At 61.2% G+C, this 14,899-nt stretch overlaps 1 protein-coding gene across 1 annotated transcript; it reads left to right on the forward strand.

Annotated features, from left to right (window-relative positions):
• Window positions 1-2,798: 2,798 nt before the first annotated feature.
• On the forward strand, window positions 2,799-11,968 carry LOC131422836 (uncharacterized). Its single transcript, XM_058570427.1, has 10 exons — window positions 2,799-2,900; window positions 4,206-4,335; window positions 5,458-5,551; window positions 6,380-6,541; window positions 6,779-6,929; window positions 7,003-7,162; window positions 7,525-7,650; window positions 7,772-7,834; window positions 11,329-11,650; window positions 11,882-11,968. Exons 2-9 carry the CDS (start codon window positions 4,295-4,297, stop codon window positions 11,336-11,338), a joined length of 807 nt encoding a protein of 268 aa, XP_058426410.1. The 5' UTR covers window positions 2,799-2,900; window positions 4,206-4,294; the 3' UTR covers window positions 11,339-11,650; window positions 11,882-11,968.
• Window positions 11,969-14,899: the final 2,931 nt, after the last annotated feature.

Here is a 14,899-nt window from a genome sequence, read left to right on the forward strand (position 1 = left end):
ACCCCCGAAAGGCAAGAGTTACTCCCTCACGACAGATCCGTGAAGTCCTCGACACAGACGCGTGGGGTCCCCTCACCCTGAGTTCCTGCAGGACTTGGGGACCAGCTCCCACATGAGCCCCACTCGCCTGCAGTTCTATTCGGGGTTTGTCGAGATGGTGTCTTCTGGGAATCCTGAATACTCAAGCCTCAGGCAGACTAAGGGGGCGGCTCACACCGCCCAGTCACCTTGATTACAAATCAGATTTCCGCAAGCTCGTTTCCCCATAAAGTTACATTGAATGTTTTACATCTGACCCTCCTGTCTTCAACAAAAGGAGTCAAAAAGCAGCAGATCAGTGTGGACAGAAGACCACGAAGGGTGCGAGTTGGCCGCACACGGTCTCCGAGCTGGGTCCGGGACGAAGAACTGCCTTTTCTCCCTGCGTCCTCTGACAGGGCTTGGAGAGGGGGTCCAGAGGCCACACCATGCCACGCGGGACGGACGAGGCAGAAGCAGAGCTGACGACGCAGCTCTTCCTTGCAGAAGTCCACACAGGTGTAAGACGATGCCTCTGAATTTGTTGAGGGAAAATGATGCTGTTTTTTGTTAAAATATGAGGTTCACACATATTGGATTTACTACTGTTGGTTTTAAATGAAAAGCTTCAATGTAACAGAGTTCTCCGTTTTCATTCCTCACACAGTAAATACCCCTAGATGTCACCACATGACAGCAGCCTGAAACCCATAGGAGAGTTAAGGGGTCCTGGGACCAGAGTTGGAGAGCCAGGCGAGGCGCCCGCAGTTCTGGAACCCGTGGCAGCAATGGCATGGGCCTGCAGCTCCACCTAGTGGTGAGGGCCAGGCAGCCAGGACACAGGGGTGGGCCCAGCCAGCTGACCAAGGACGGAGGCACCTGACACCAGCCACCACGCAAAGTCACAGGGCTTCTGTTTTCCGAGTTAAATGGGTCCTGTGGAAAAGTCTCGAGAAGCGTCTTTTTGGGGTGTAGGTGAAACATAACCGTCCTGAGGGCTGCTGGGACCCTCCACCAAAATCCAGCCCCACAGACCCAGCCTGAGGCCCCACCCAGGTCCTCTGGACACCGCAGGGAGCATTTCTCATGACGCACTGCTGTTGGCGCGTCTGCCCCCATTAGACACAGACCCCCAGAAGGCGGGACTTTGCCACTTCCACACCCCAGACTCCACCCAGGGCCGGGCCAGGGGGCTTGAGGAGGGAAGGAACTCATGAGCACACAGCTGACAGGAGGGGATGTGGAGGGACAAGGAGAAGTGGCCTCGAGGCCAGAACTTGGGGACTCACCGAGATAGGACAGTGGGGAGGCCGCCCGGGACATGCACGTGAGGAGCAGCACCCCGGCCTGCACCTACTAAATGCCAGGAGCACCCCTAGTCATGACAACCAGAAATAGGTCCAGATGTCGCCCAATGTCCTCGAGCTGACCCGCCCCTGGTGGGAGCGCCATCTACACTGTGGCACAGATGGTGGCGGGGCAAGATCGCATGAGGGTCACCAGGGAGCCCAGGCTTTGCAGGGGTGCACACATCACAGCTCCTTTCCTGGGCCTTATCTCATCGCTGTCTGGAGCTGCCGGGCCTTGGGGGCATCGCCTGCAGTCCTCGGACCAAGTCACTGTCGCCCGTGGTCCAGAACTAACTTTCAAACATTTAGGTGCCTGATGTCCAGCTCTAAGACAGATCTTCCAAGGATGCATTTTGAACAGTAATTATGGAGCTCGTTCAGGTTCCTAGAACAGATCTTTGCAAAGAAGCAATGTGGGGTGGGGGCACTGGGAGGGGGGACCAGAATGGGAGGACCTGGGAGAGGGACCTTGGTGGGGGGACCTTGGTGGGCAGACTTGGGAGGGGGTACCTAAGGGGAATGGACCTGGGATGGTGGACCTGGGTGGGGGGCCAGGGGAGGAACTTTGGTTGGGGGAACCTTGGTGCAGGGACCTGGGAGGGGAGACCTGAGTGGCGGCACCTGAGTGAGGACCTGTGTGGGGGCACCAGGAAGGAGGTCTGGACAACTTTGGTGGGGGAACCTGGGAGTGGGGACCTGAGAGCAGGGGACCTGAGTGAGGGCATCTGGGAGGGGGATCCTGGGTGGGGGCACCTGGGAGGGAAGACCTGAGTGGAGGCACTTGGGAGGCCTGGGAAAGGGGACCTGAGTTGGGGGACCTGGGGGGGTATCTGGGAGAGAACTGAGTGGGGGGACCTGCGAGGGGGGACCTGGGTGGGGGAACCTGCGAAGGGGCACCTGCGGGGACCTGGGGGAGGAACCTTGGTGGGGGTAACCTCGGTGGGGGGTCCTGGTGGGGTGGACCTGGGTCGGGGGCCCTGGGGGGGCCTGGAGGGGCACCTTGGTGGGCGAACCTGGGAGTGGGGACATTGGGGGGTGGGGGGGGTTGGTCTGGGAGGGGAGGCCTGGGGGAGGCCCTCGCCCTGCTCTGTAGTCTGTCTCCAACAACGCCGGTTTTGCACGGAGTCCCACGGCTCGACCCGCTCACCAAGGCCGTTGGCGACAGTGTCTGGCCCCGTCGAAGGTCATTTGGCCAAATTTAACACAAGCTTGGAAAATCCCTCTGGCCACGAAACGGCATGTTGGGGAAACCAGCTCAATGGAATAATCACACACTAGACACTAATGACGCCCTCCACACCACGCTTCCACCCCTGCTGACGTGTTGCCCGGCTCCAAGATGGCCGCGCCACGTACGACGCAGCACGGAAGCCCTCCCTCATGCCGGCGGCCCCTCTGTGCGCCCCGCCGGCTTCCGGCTTTGACCCGGAAGTGGCCTCCCAAGGCGGAAGCGAGCGGGCGAGGCGCAGCGGGCAATTGAAAAGTTGGCGGACGGCCGGGTTGAGGCTGCAAGCGGTCGGCGGCCTCGCCTAGGTGGGGCCGGGGTGCGGGCGGGGCTTCGGGGCGGGAGGCTGCAGGGGAGTTGGGGCCGGAGTCTGGACTACCTAGAAGGCGCCTCCGCGGGCGGGAGGGGCACCCGGCGGGGCGGGGGCTGGCCGGCCTCCCTGGGCAGATCCTGGGGAGCCGGATGCTGGGTATCGGGCTGTTTGTCCTTCGTTGGGGCTGCCGGGCGTCTCAGCCCTTTCTCTGAGGTCCTAGGGACTCCAGCCCCGTAGGCAGCCCCAGCGCAGTGCTCACTCCAGCCTCCCTGCAGCGTGGGCAGAGCCACACACACCTTCGGCTCCCTCCTCCTCCTGCTTTTGTCCCTTCTTTTTCCAAATATCCTCTAGCTGGAGCAGGGGCTGGGCTCCTGTTTGTCTGGCCTTTGAGCTGAGAATGAGTGTTACCTTTGTGGAGAGTTGTATTAACAACAACAGTAGGAGAATAACTGCAGGCCCACAGTTGCTCCGCCGTCGCCCGACGCTGAGTGAGGCTGGCTCCTACCCTCCAGCTTGGGCACCGTGCAGAGAGCGCGTCTGTTTCTGGCGGCTTTGAGGTTGGAAAGGGGTGAGGGTCTGAGGACACTGCTCCTAACAAGCGCTCTCTGGGATAGGTGGTCTCTCAGCCTCTGCCCGTTTCAGCCATCCCCGGTGACCATCCACGAGCTGGTGTGGTTGTCTCCCATCTGATTGGACACCCATAGGTGCTATAGCTCTCATGGCAGGCGCCATGGGGCCTGACAAAGACACCGTCCTCGACAAGTCTCTGATCTGGGTCAGTGATGACGAGACAGACACGGACGTGAGCTTCGGGAATTCCGTCCTGCTGGTGGAGCCTCCTGGTAGGTGGTGGAGCCTAGGTGGAAGGGCGCTTCTGCCTTTCCTGTTAAGGGCCGTATTTGTTTTATAACCCCTGGGGGCTGTGTGGCTGATCACCAGGATGGTGTTATCCTGGGGGCTCTCTGCCTGCACTCTCCGAGTGGCTTCACCCTGGATGGGAAGATGTGGGTTCTCTGCCAGGCTGGAGAGCTGGGTGGGTACAAGGGGCAAGAAGGGTCCTGCGAGGAGCCTCCTGGAAACAACCAGAGCCCATCCATAAAGCAGTGCTGTAAGTGGCTCGCTCAGGACGGTGCCTGATGCTGGCGCAGGCAGCGCGGCCCTGCAGGGCCCACCACAGAGGGCCTGGGGGAGGGCCCCGCACCACATCCAGGACTTTCTGTGGCCCAGGGTCCCCTGAGGGCCCTGGCATGTTTGACGGTGAGACACATGTGGCCATGGCATGTTCCTGTCTCCTTTCCAGCCAATCGAAGCCTGGAGGAGTGGCGGTCTGAGGAGACTGTGGACGAGGAGTGTGGGCTGGTGGTGACTTTCTGCAAGAGAGGGAGCGTGATGCCGCACTCGAGATACGACTGCACCACTCACCCATTTGAGTGCGTCTGCCTCAGCCCGGACCCCCCGCAGGGCTTGGAACCTGCTGGAAGGGCCTTCCCTCACAGGGCGCCTCTTGACTTGTAGATCTCATAGATGTTCACGCTGGCTCCATTTGTGACTTCTCAGTGTGGTTCGACAGGGGTTGTATGTTTTCAGACTTTTCTAAATTAAAAATGCTTTCTTTGGGCCAGCCCCGTGGCCTAGTGGTTAGGTGCACGTGCTCCGCTGCTGGTGGCCCTGGTTCAGATCCCGGGTGCGCACCGCCACACCGCTTCTCCAGCCATGCTGAGGCCGTGTCCCACATACAGCAACTAGAAGGATGTGCAGCTCTGACATACAACTGTCTACTGGAGCTTTGGGGGGAAAAAAATAAATAAATAAAATTAAAAAAAAAAATGCTTTCTTGGGGCCAGCCCGGTGGCGTAGTGGTTAAGTGCACGTGCTCCACTGAGGCGGCCCAGGGTTTGCAGGTTTGGACCACAGGTGCACACCGACGCGCTGCTTGTCAAGCCATGCTGTGGCGGCGTCCCATATAAAGTAGAGAAAGATGGGCATGGATGTTAGCCCAGGGCCAGTCGTCCTCAGCAAAAAGAGGAGGATTGGCGACAGATGTTAGCTCAGGGCTAATCTTCCTCACCAAAAAAAAAAAAAAAAAAATGCTTTATTTACAATAAGCATCGTTACCTAAAATGCCGTTGCAAAGAATGCCAGATATCTTTGTTTGGCTTTAAGTTCTTTGAGAGGAACAGACCATCGGTCTCTGTCCTAATCCTCTTATAACAGCATTTGTCTCATTGGGATTTGCTCTTGAATTCCTGCCTTGAGGGAAAGTTTGTAAGAACAACCGACCTGGGCCGGCCCCGTGGCTTGGCGGTTAAGTGCGCGCCCTCCGATGCTGGCAGCTCGGGCTCGGATCCCGGGCGCACACCGAGGCACCGCTTCTCTGGCCATGCTGGGGCCGCATCCCACATACAGCAACTAGAAGGATGTGCAACTGTGACATACAACTATCTACTGGGGCTTTGGGGGAAAAATAAATAAATAAAAAAGAACAACCAACCTGGGCTGCGGGCCTCATGCGTGGCCGCCTCGTCCTCATCCTCCTGCTCTGCGTGTTTCAGGCAGACTGAGAGCGAGGCGGTGCTTCCCGTCGGCCGGAACACGGACGCCTGCAGCCAGTGCTACTGCTACATGTGCGACGTCCCGGCCTCTGAGGTGAGTGCAGGGGAAGCAAACAGCGGTCTCTGGATCTACAGCTTCGGGTGGGTAGGTGGCCGGGAGGGCCTGCTGTGTATGTGGGCTCCTTTTCCACAGGGTTGGTTCCCCGTTCAGACTAGCTCAGAGGGACTGGGGCTGACCCTTTGTGCTGTCCCCTAAGCTGTCATGGAGCCAAGGCGCCATTTCCCAAGAGTAACAGATTCGTTTTAGGTGAACCTGTGGAGTCAGCCTGGCACACGAGAGGCCCGAGAACATGGGGAGGGGCCGGCGGGTGTGGTACGGGCATCCAGCTCTGCCTCCTGCTCATCTCCCCTGCCGGACGAGCACCGCTGGCCAGGGCGCACTCGGAATGAGGCCACAGGCATGAGTTTGCTCCTTGTGGACTCTGGTCAGCTTTGCTCTCGCCCATGTCAGATGACAGACCCTCCTCTGGGGAGATTTAATTTGGGAGGGGGGTGTCCAGATCCCTGTAAATCTGGTGTCTGCCTCTGAGGCTTCAAGTTCTCCACCGTGACTGGCTGGGCAGTCCTCTGCACAGACTGCATCCAGAAGGCAGCAGACGGGGCCCAGGCAGGGCGGAGGGAGCCCCACCTGGACTGGGGAGGGAGTGAAAGTCTGCGGTCGCCGCGGAGACCTCTGCCCCCGGCAGAGGACACGGGTCCTTTCTGGGAAAAGAGCTTTGCAATAGTTGAGGGTCCCTATTGAGCCTCTTGGGCTGTGCAGTCACTGGAGCTTCCCGGCAGCTTCTGGTGAGATGAGAGCAGACGGCCGGGAATTCCAGATGTTTGAGGAAAGTCACTAACGAGAAAAACACAAAACCTACAGCACAGGACTCGGGAGTGTCCTCAGAGACAGAAGAGATGGCGTCCAAGAAGAGGGACGTCACAGAGGAACACCAGGACCGGAGTGCTCTCTGTCTCCTGGGACCGACGGCACTGCCCGCCACAGACGGGGGCTCGGGACCACAGGCCAGAGGCCGAGACCCAGGTGTCACACACACACTTCTGAGCCCTGACGCGGCCTCTGGAAATGGGATTTTATAATAAGGGTGTTATTTTTATGAGCAAAGGCGTTCTTCACAGAGTGAAGTGGCTTCTGTGTGTGTGCGGGAAGGTTCCCCTGCAGCGCCAGTTCAGACGTGAGGCGGGCCCATCTGTGCTCCATGCTCGTGCCGGGGTGAGGTCTGGGGGGCTCCATTGAGAGTCCACCTCCTTCTGCCCCCAGTGCCTGTTTTGGACAACGCCGGCCCTGTGCCACTGCAACGCCCACCACAAGAGCAGGCACTGGAAGGAGCAGTGCAGCCTGGCGCTGGCTGGCACCCTCGTCACCTTCAACCTGGAGCCCTTGGAGGTCAACGCGGACCTGCGGCGTGGGGGTGAGTGGGGCGCGGACTGGTGGTGTGCGGGGCAGTGGCCGGCGGGTGCTGGCAGCTGGCCCGTCCGTTTCAGGGGAGCGTCTGCTGCAGTTCATGCGGGAGCTCGCCGGGGCATACGCCCGGTACCTCCGCAGAGAGAGGCTGCAGGACTCGCAGGCCTGCACCTGTCGGTTGCAGCCACACTCAAGACGCTGCCCCCTTCACCAGCGGCCCCAAAAGGAGCCTGTGCACCGGTGGGTGGCTGTGGCAGGCCCGGGTGTCGTAGCCTGTGGGCATGCATGGGAGCGGACTCTGCCTGGAGCTCTGGAGCAGTGGTCACTCTGCTGGCTGGTGGGGAGGGTGCCCTGCATGTCCAGGGGTGGCCTCGCAGGTGGGGATCAAGGACACCTCTGAGCAGTCCCGACAGGGACCCCAGTTGTGAACCTGTGTTAGTTGGAGGTTTACATCCAGGAATCGGGGTGCTGGAGCACTGCTCTCACTGGTTTGTCAGTCCTGCCTCCTTCATAAGGGTGGGAGCCTTTTAAACCTTAGCTTTCTAAGTTGGGCTTTTTAGTTAAGCCGAGCATGAAGGGACCGGCACCTTTTCCGCCCCCAGGTACTCAGAGGTCTTTGAGCTGGTGTCCTCCTGCGTCAGCCAGGCAGAGCGGGAGCACCCGCAGGCCTCCACCGTCATGCTGCTGGGCACCGTGAAGGAGATCGCGGTGCACAAGGACCCTTCCTCGTAAGCAGCGCTACGTCACTGCCCCGCAAGAGGCACCCACCCCACAGGCCCCAACTCCTGGCCGAGGTCCAAGGACACTTGGGTCCGCAAGGCAGTGACTGCCCTGTGTGTCCTTTCGCAGGGCCTGGCGGGATGCTGGAAGCCCCGGGGCTCTAAAGTTGGCGGTACCTGTGCTCATGGCCAGGTGAGTCCAAGGGCCTGAGATGGCTCTGCCAGGCCTGCTCTCTGTCTGAGACAGCGTATGGCGCCTCCGGAAGGTCGGAGGCTCACGACAGAATGAGGAGGCCGAGGATCCCTGGGAGCTCTGCCTCCCCTCCTTCCACCATGTGCCCTTGGCTGAGGGGTGTCAACAGTGACGGGACTGGGTGGGTAGCCCGGGCTGGTGTCCCATCCACCCCAGGGTCTGGGGTCTTCTACCCAGGCAGCCTTGTGGGGCCTCAGCCACAGTGCCTGCCCGTGAGTGTCCTCAGGAGGAACGGACAGCTTCCTAGGTGCCACAGCTCAGCACAGGCCACTGCAGACCAAGGGCTGAGTAGCATCCTTGGTACAAAACTCAACCCGCACGGCCCGGAAAGTTCCCAAAGAACAGGGGCCTCCCTGTGGCACAAGACCCTGCGTTCACCCTGCTGTCAGCCTAGCGGCCTGCTTCTCTGAGACGGCCCAGCTGCCCCTTTCCCCCACCGCCCTGCATCCTCAGAGCAGCACAGCCCAGGGGTCCCCGCTCCCAGCTGTGCCGGGTCACTCCAGAGCCGGGCTGGGAGGCCACACCACCCACAGCACCGAACTCCCTGTGCCTCCCAGTCCCGGCATGGCCTCCGCCGAGCAGCGGGCAGCGTCCTCCCTCGGCCGCTCCTGGCGACGGGCTTGGCCTTGCTTGGCTGCTGTGCACACGGATGGCATCCGCCTCTTGCGGGTCTGATGGCCCTGCAGCAGGCGGTCAGGTCAGCGGTCGGGTTGGTGTAGGCCGACTCCTTTGGGAGGTGTCACCGTGTCTGGGGCAGCCTATGGGCTGTGCTCCGTTCTCCTCACCGGCGGCATCCTGCTCTGCGTCTCAGGCAACCCTCCCCGCTCCTGAGCACACTCCCCTCTCTGGTGATCGGAGTGCAGAGGCAGGGCTGCTGCGGCCTGAGGAGCTCCTCGCCACGCTCCAGAGCAGCTCCCACTGGCCCTGTAGCTGCCGGCCGAGTCTCCTCGAGGGCCGTCTGCAGACTCCCCAGGAGGTGGCCCTCCGAGTCCTGAGCAGGACCTTTCCAGATCTCCCACCGGCCTCGAGGGTCTTCTGTGCGACAGTGGGTTGTGCTCTCCCTTGGTTTTCCCTCATCCGTTCTCCTAAGCCTCTGGACCACCAGAAGCACTGCTCGTCCTGTTGCTCTGGTGCCGCAGGAAGCGTGCATGTGTGAGGCGTGTGTGCGCATGTGTGAGGTAGAATGGCCCTTGCAGACTCACACAGTCGCTTCCCCACCTTCTGAAGTTGAGTCATTGCTCCGTGACGTCATTGGAAGCAAGAACGCTCATTGCTGCCAAGACCCTGGCGTTCTGAGTCCCTGGCCAGCCCTCAGCCCTGCGGCACCGTGAGCGCCCCAGGGCCAGTGGGAGCTGGGTCCTGGCCTTCACCAGCAGAGGAGACGCTTGCTGGCTGCTCGGATGGCCAGTCCCTGCTTCATCCCTCACCGCCCACCCGGAAGACAGGGCCCACGGCCTGCTGAAGCCAGGGCCCAGCGCAGCCCCGCTTGCACGGGGTCACACTATCTCCAGTGGTGCTGGTGCTCAGCGGCTCCCCCACACCCCTGTGAGAGCAGCCCACCCACTCCTCCCAGTCGGTCCCCCCCGCCGCACCGCTTCAGCTTCACAAACTGGCGAGTGTGAGGGGAGCGCCGCCCCAGGCCTTCTCGGGACTCGGGGGGCTGGGGTCCCCCAGTGTCCCAAGGGCTCTGCGCATCTGCTCCGCCTGTGTGCTGACCTCGACGGCTGGCTGGCTGGCAGGGTGCTGGGTTCACTGGTGCGCCTGACTTTCCGGGTAAGTGGGCCCCCGCTGTGGCCTCACTCAGTCTTGGAGCCCATTGCCCAAGCAGACGGCGGGCTCCCCTGGTGCTTTTGCTCCAGTGCTCTGGGAGAGCCGCTGCCTGTGTCTTCTGAGCCTGTGGAGCAGCCAGTGGTGGCGCTGAGGGTGCGGGCCTGGGTGCCGCTCACCTCAATGCCGCTCACCTGGACGCCGCTCTCCTGGGGGCTCACCGTCCCTGAGCAGGAAGGCTGGTCCCGAGGACCTTGTTGCATCTGTCCACCTTTCACTTTGAATGTTGTGCCGTGGGACCAAAGGCTGCTGACCACCATTTTAAAAGGCCAAAACGTTCCTGGACACCTGGAAAAGCATGGAAAACAGGAGTTTCTCTGGGAGGTTTTCACCGTCATCAGGGCCAGGGTGCATCACCTGGAGAGCAGGGGACAATAAGTTCTCAGATCCCTCCAAGGGGAGGCTTGGGGGGCTTCTGTCTGTCCTGCTGCCAGGCAGCGGTGGTCTCAGGCTGAGGTGTCCCAGAGTCCCCTGCCTGGGGACCCTGGCCCAGGCCATTGTGGGCAGGCTGGACCCCTCACATTCTTCAGGGTGGGGCACGCCCTAGGGAGCTGCCAGGTGCTGCGTGGTCGGCAGTTATAGAGCTGGCCCTGAAATGACCGAGCCCTGGGTAAGGCCTGGCTGTCGCCCCCCGACCTGCTCTGCCACTCCCAGGGCCGCACCCCTCCCCGGTGCGTGGGCCCTGCCATCTGGGGCTCGGCTGGCTCTCGAGGGCTGTGGTCTGGGTTTTATTGTGGTTGTGCTGGTTTATACAAGCCCTTTGTGGGGTTTTTTTGTGTTTTTTTTCTTTTGGAGGAAGATTGGGCCTGAGCTAGGATCTATTGCCTATCTTCCTCCATTTTGTTTTTTTTTTCCCCTTTTTTATTTTCTTCATTGTAGCCCCAGTAGACAGTTGTATGTCATTGTTGTACATCCTTCTAGTTCTTCTATGTGGGATGCCGCCTCAGCATGGCTTGATGAGCGGTGCGTAAGTCCGTGCCCAGGATCCAAACCGGCGAACCCCAGGCCGACGAGGCAGAGCATGGGAACTTAACCGCTTCACCGCTGGGCTGGCCCCCCATACAGGTTCTTTGTAAAAAGCTGGTCGACCCTCACTGTGCGTTGACTGTCAGTAATTTTCCTAGCACGTCCTTGTTTTTATTACTGTTTGTACAGAACTCTTTAGTTTTTACAGGTCAAACCTGTTGTCTCCCCGTTGTTTCTGGGTCGAGTCCTGCTCCAAAGGCCTCCCTGTTGTGACGCATGAAGAACAAGTTATCTTGTCCCCCGGATCCTCCCCTGTAATTAGAGCCTCTGGCCCGTTTTGGTTGGAGGTCTGCAACCTCAGCCTGCACCCCACAGGGTCAGGGAGGGGTCTCTGCCAGAGGGTCTTGCTCGCTCGCTGTCATGACCCTGTGCGGGCGGGCCGGCTCCAAGCATGGGGGTGACGGCCCCTGGAGAGCGGCCAGGGCCTAGATGGCCGGGGCGGGTGTCACATGACACGCTTCCCCTCCTGCTTCGGATTAGGTACAAAGAGCTCCTGCGCTACTTGAAGGCAGTGAGGTGTGAAGATGCCGTTGGGTGAGAAAGGAGCCGGTTTCTCTAACACGCATCCCTGTCCTTCTCAGGTTCACGTAGCCTTTGAGTCCACGTGATGACTGTTGTCACAACAAATCCCAACGACGGTGCCGGGAGTGTGCACCCCTCAAAGAGCCCCTACCACCCCCAGGCTGCGAGCGCTCCGGGACAAGGTCCCCTTCTACCTGTGCAAGTGTGGGGACTTCGCCAGCACCGCCAACGCGCTGCTGGTGCCCCTGTGTGGCCTGGCCTGCTGCACTGCCTGCCGGCTTGCGTCCAGCCACTTCGAGAACTACCTGAAGATGTTCTGGACGGGCAGCGTGCCCATGGGTAACGACCTCCTCGGCACTGACCAGTGGGCAGTCGGCATAGGTGAGGGTCCGCTGGAGGCCGCTCTGGTTCCAGGACCCATGTGTGTGTGTGTCTGGTCTTGGCGAGCCCCGCCATCCGCACAGAGAGAGGGCCCCCCCCCCGCTCAGGCTCCCTGTCCCACAGGCGTTCCCAGGAAGCACTGCATCCTCTCGAGGCAGGCCCTGTGGATGCTCTACAAGAACCCCTCCCTGTACAGAGACGTGAGTGCTGACGCCCTGCCGCCCTCTGCAGGCCCCTCCGCATTGCTGGGCACACCACGGCTCGCAGGCGGGCCCCAAGGGTCGCGGCCACCCTCTGAGCACCCGTGTTGCAGATGCGGTGCTGGGGCTCCCTGCTCGCCATCTGGGGCAACAGCCCCATCCTGGAGCAGAGTGGCCTCCTGACTTCGCTGGCCCTGCAGGCGCCCCCGCCCTCCTTCCAGACGGTAAGGCTCTCCTCATGCCAGGCACGCGGTCCAGATGCTGTGTCTACATGTGGGGACACCGGGGCCTGTGCAGGCTCTTCCCCCACCTTCTCCAGGGCCTGTCCCAGCACCCACGCTACCCCCACGCCACCCTGTGGAGCCTGGTAGAGGGCCCTCCGGCCTCACCCCTCCCAGACCTTACCTGCCAGCATCAGATGCCACTGGTCACCTGCCCCGTCCTGTGACCACCGCACCCCACGCGGCCCCAGTCGTCGCCCTGATGCTGCCTTGTTGCAGATGGTGCTGCGCGTGGCCAACGCCATCCTGCAGGAGCTGAGGGCACGGGTGTGGCCCTCCCTGCCCGCCAGCCTCTTGCACAGGGAGGTGAGTCCGCTTGGGGCCCTCTCTGCAGCCCTGCCGTCCGGTCTCCCCACGGCCACAGTCCCTCAATCTGCAGGCTGGGTGGCCTCGCTCCACCCTTTTCCTTTTCACACTCGGGATGCGTGGGAGGGCCGCTCAGCCCTGGTCTTGGTGCCGGCGGCAGGAGAGCTGCCCTGACCGCCCGTCTGCCCGCTAGCGGGGCCCCGAGGCCTGCCTGCTCCTCTGCGTCCAGGCTGCTCTCCACATGCTGCTCACGGAGCTGCCCTGGCTGACGTCGCTGCTGGACATCGCCCTTGCCTTCGGGGTGAGGCTGGCGGCTGGGCGCTGGGGGGTGCCTAGCAGAGCGGTGTGCCCTGAAGCGTCTCCTTGGTTTGCTAGGTAGGAGAACTTCTGGGCGCTGAGGCTATTTCTAGAAGGCCTCTTGCGTAGAACCACCATCCTCCCGGACGTGGTGGGCACGGGACCTGAGTTATCAGGAGCACGCCCTGCTCGAGGCGTAAGTTCCGCAGCGCTTGGCCGCCAGCCGCACAGTCATGGCCTGAGGCCGCTCCTGGGCCTGGCTCCCGGCGCAGGTGGGGATCCCAGTGGCCCCAGCAGGCGGGTCTGCGCCCGTTTCTGTCGGTAAAGCAGCAGAGGGCAAGCTGCTCCCGGAACCAGCAAACAGCTGGCTGTGCCCGCCCTGGGCCAGCGTCGTTCCCCTTCCTCGGAGGACTGTGTGCGGGCAGCTCCGAAGCCCAGAATGCAAGGGGCCCTCCGCACACCCCACCCCGCTCACATACCCGCACCCGCGCTGCCCTGCCCGCCGTCCCATGCACAGTGGGATTCTCGGCAGTCGCAGGCCGGAGCTGGCTGCCACTCCATGTCGGGAGAAGGCTGAGGGCTCAGGCAGGGCCCTGCCTTTGCGCCTACAAGCTAGAGGCCAGGACCACAGCGTGCTGGGCAAGGACACTCCTGTGCCCACTGTGAGCATCTGCCCCACTCGCCACTATCGTGGTGCGAGCACCTTTGGGGTGCAGACCAGTAGACTCACTGGCAACACACAGGGACCCCTGAGCGGCACCGGCCTCGTCAGGAGGGGACCCCGCATGGCCTGTGGAGGTGGGAAGACCAGAGCCAGCGGCGTGCCAGAATGTTCTGTGCTTGTGCAGGTGTCAGACCCTGGGCCCCGACCATGTGAGTGAGCTGCTGTGCCTGTTCCTGAGCTTCAGGAGCCCAGACATACAGACCGTCGGCGTCCTCCTGTCCTGCGTGGTGGTAGAAAACCTGAGCCGCTAAGTGGCGCCCGCCCCAAGGGCCTATCTCCCGGCGGGCGGACGACGTGAACGCTCGTGGTGGTGGCGGTGCGGGACTCACTCCCGTGGGCTGGGCCGGTGCTGAGATGTCTCTTTGCTCCTTAGGTGTCCCTGGGCAAAGTCGCTCCACCCGCATCGTCTCAAGCGTTCACATGCGGGAGGGGCGGTGGCACCTACAGCCGAGGTCCCATCGGGGCTGGTGGGATGTGTGGACAGCTGGCCGCCAGGGACCGCAGGGGTCTGTGAAAGCCGCCTGTGGACTCTCACCTGCCCCGTGGCCTGGCATGGGCGCCCCTTTCTCCACAGGACTTTGGGAGGCCACACCTCCAGACCACAAACCACCTGCAGCTGAGCAAATTCGTGTCTGTTTTAGAAAACTTGTGACTTTCTCTAGTTGATGCTCAGAAAGAAGTTGCTTCCCTGGAAAGACACCAGCCAGGGGAGTGGCATCCCGACTCCCCAAGAGAGCCAGCCCTCGGGGAGCTGGGGCTGCCTCCTCCGGACAGGACAGGCAAGGCTCACGGGCCCCCGCCTGCCAGTGTGGGTTCTTGGGTTCCTGTGGCCTCAGGCAGGGCTGGAGCTGGGGATGGAGCCGACAGACCACAGAGCCGTCAGGACGCCCCACGTCAACCAAGGCCGGTTCCCCAAGACCAGGGCTGTCTGCCCACGACTGCCCTGGAGTCATTCGTTGTATTTTTTGCACACACAAGTCTAAGAGCTTAAATTAGTTTTGAGGGGGCAGCCCGGTGGTATAGCGGTTGAGTGCGCGCACTCCACATCGGTGGCCCTGGGTTTGCAGGTTTGGATCCCAGGCACAGACCTACGCACTGCTTGTCAAGCCATGCTGTGGTGGCGTCCCACATACAAAATAGAGGAAGATGGGCACAGATGTTAGCCCAGTGCCCATCTTCCTCAGCAAAAAGAGGATTGGCAACAGATGTTAGCTTAGGGCTAATCTTTTTCACAAAAACAAAAACCAAAAATTATTTTTAAAGTCATTTTCAAACTTTCAAAGACTATGTAAAAACTGTGTAGTTTTTTGAGCTCTGTTTAACTGAGGGAAATAAAAGGTTTCTTTGGTATTTTTCCAGTGCCTGTGTTCACCTCTGCTGGTTTTGTTTTGAGGGATGGGCAACAAGTTGGTATGTCCCCCTGCGGTCACCAGGGCCGTTG

The sequence above is a fragment of the Diceros bicornis genome, chromosome 26 (assembly GCF_020826845.1).
Source record: "Diceros bicornis minor isolate mBicDic1 chromosome 26, mDicBic1.mat.cur, whole genome shotgun sequence".
Classification (NCBI taxonomy): Eukaryota; Metazoa; Chordata; class Mammalia; order Perissodactyla; family Rhinocerotidae; genus Diceros; species Diceros bicornis.

Bases quoted from the DNA above. Each gene is read 5' to 3' on its own strand.
- LOC131422836 (XM_058570427.1), top strand. From the start codon at position 4,295: ATGCCGCACTCGAGATACGACTGCACCACTCACCCATTTGA. The intron at 4,336-5,457 runs GTGCGTCTGCCT...TGCGTGTTTCAG, and splicing joins TGCACCACTCACCCATTTGA to GCAGACTGAGAGCGAGGCGG. The intron at 5,552-6,379 runs GTGAGTGCAGGG...CAAAACCTACAG, and splicing joins GCGACGTCCCGGCCTCTGAG to CACAGGACTCGGGAGTGTCC.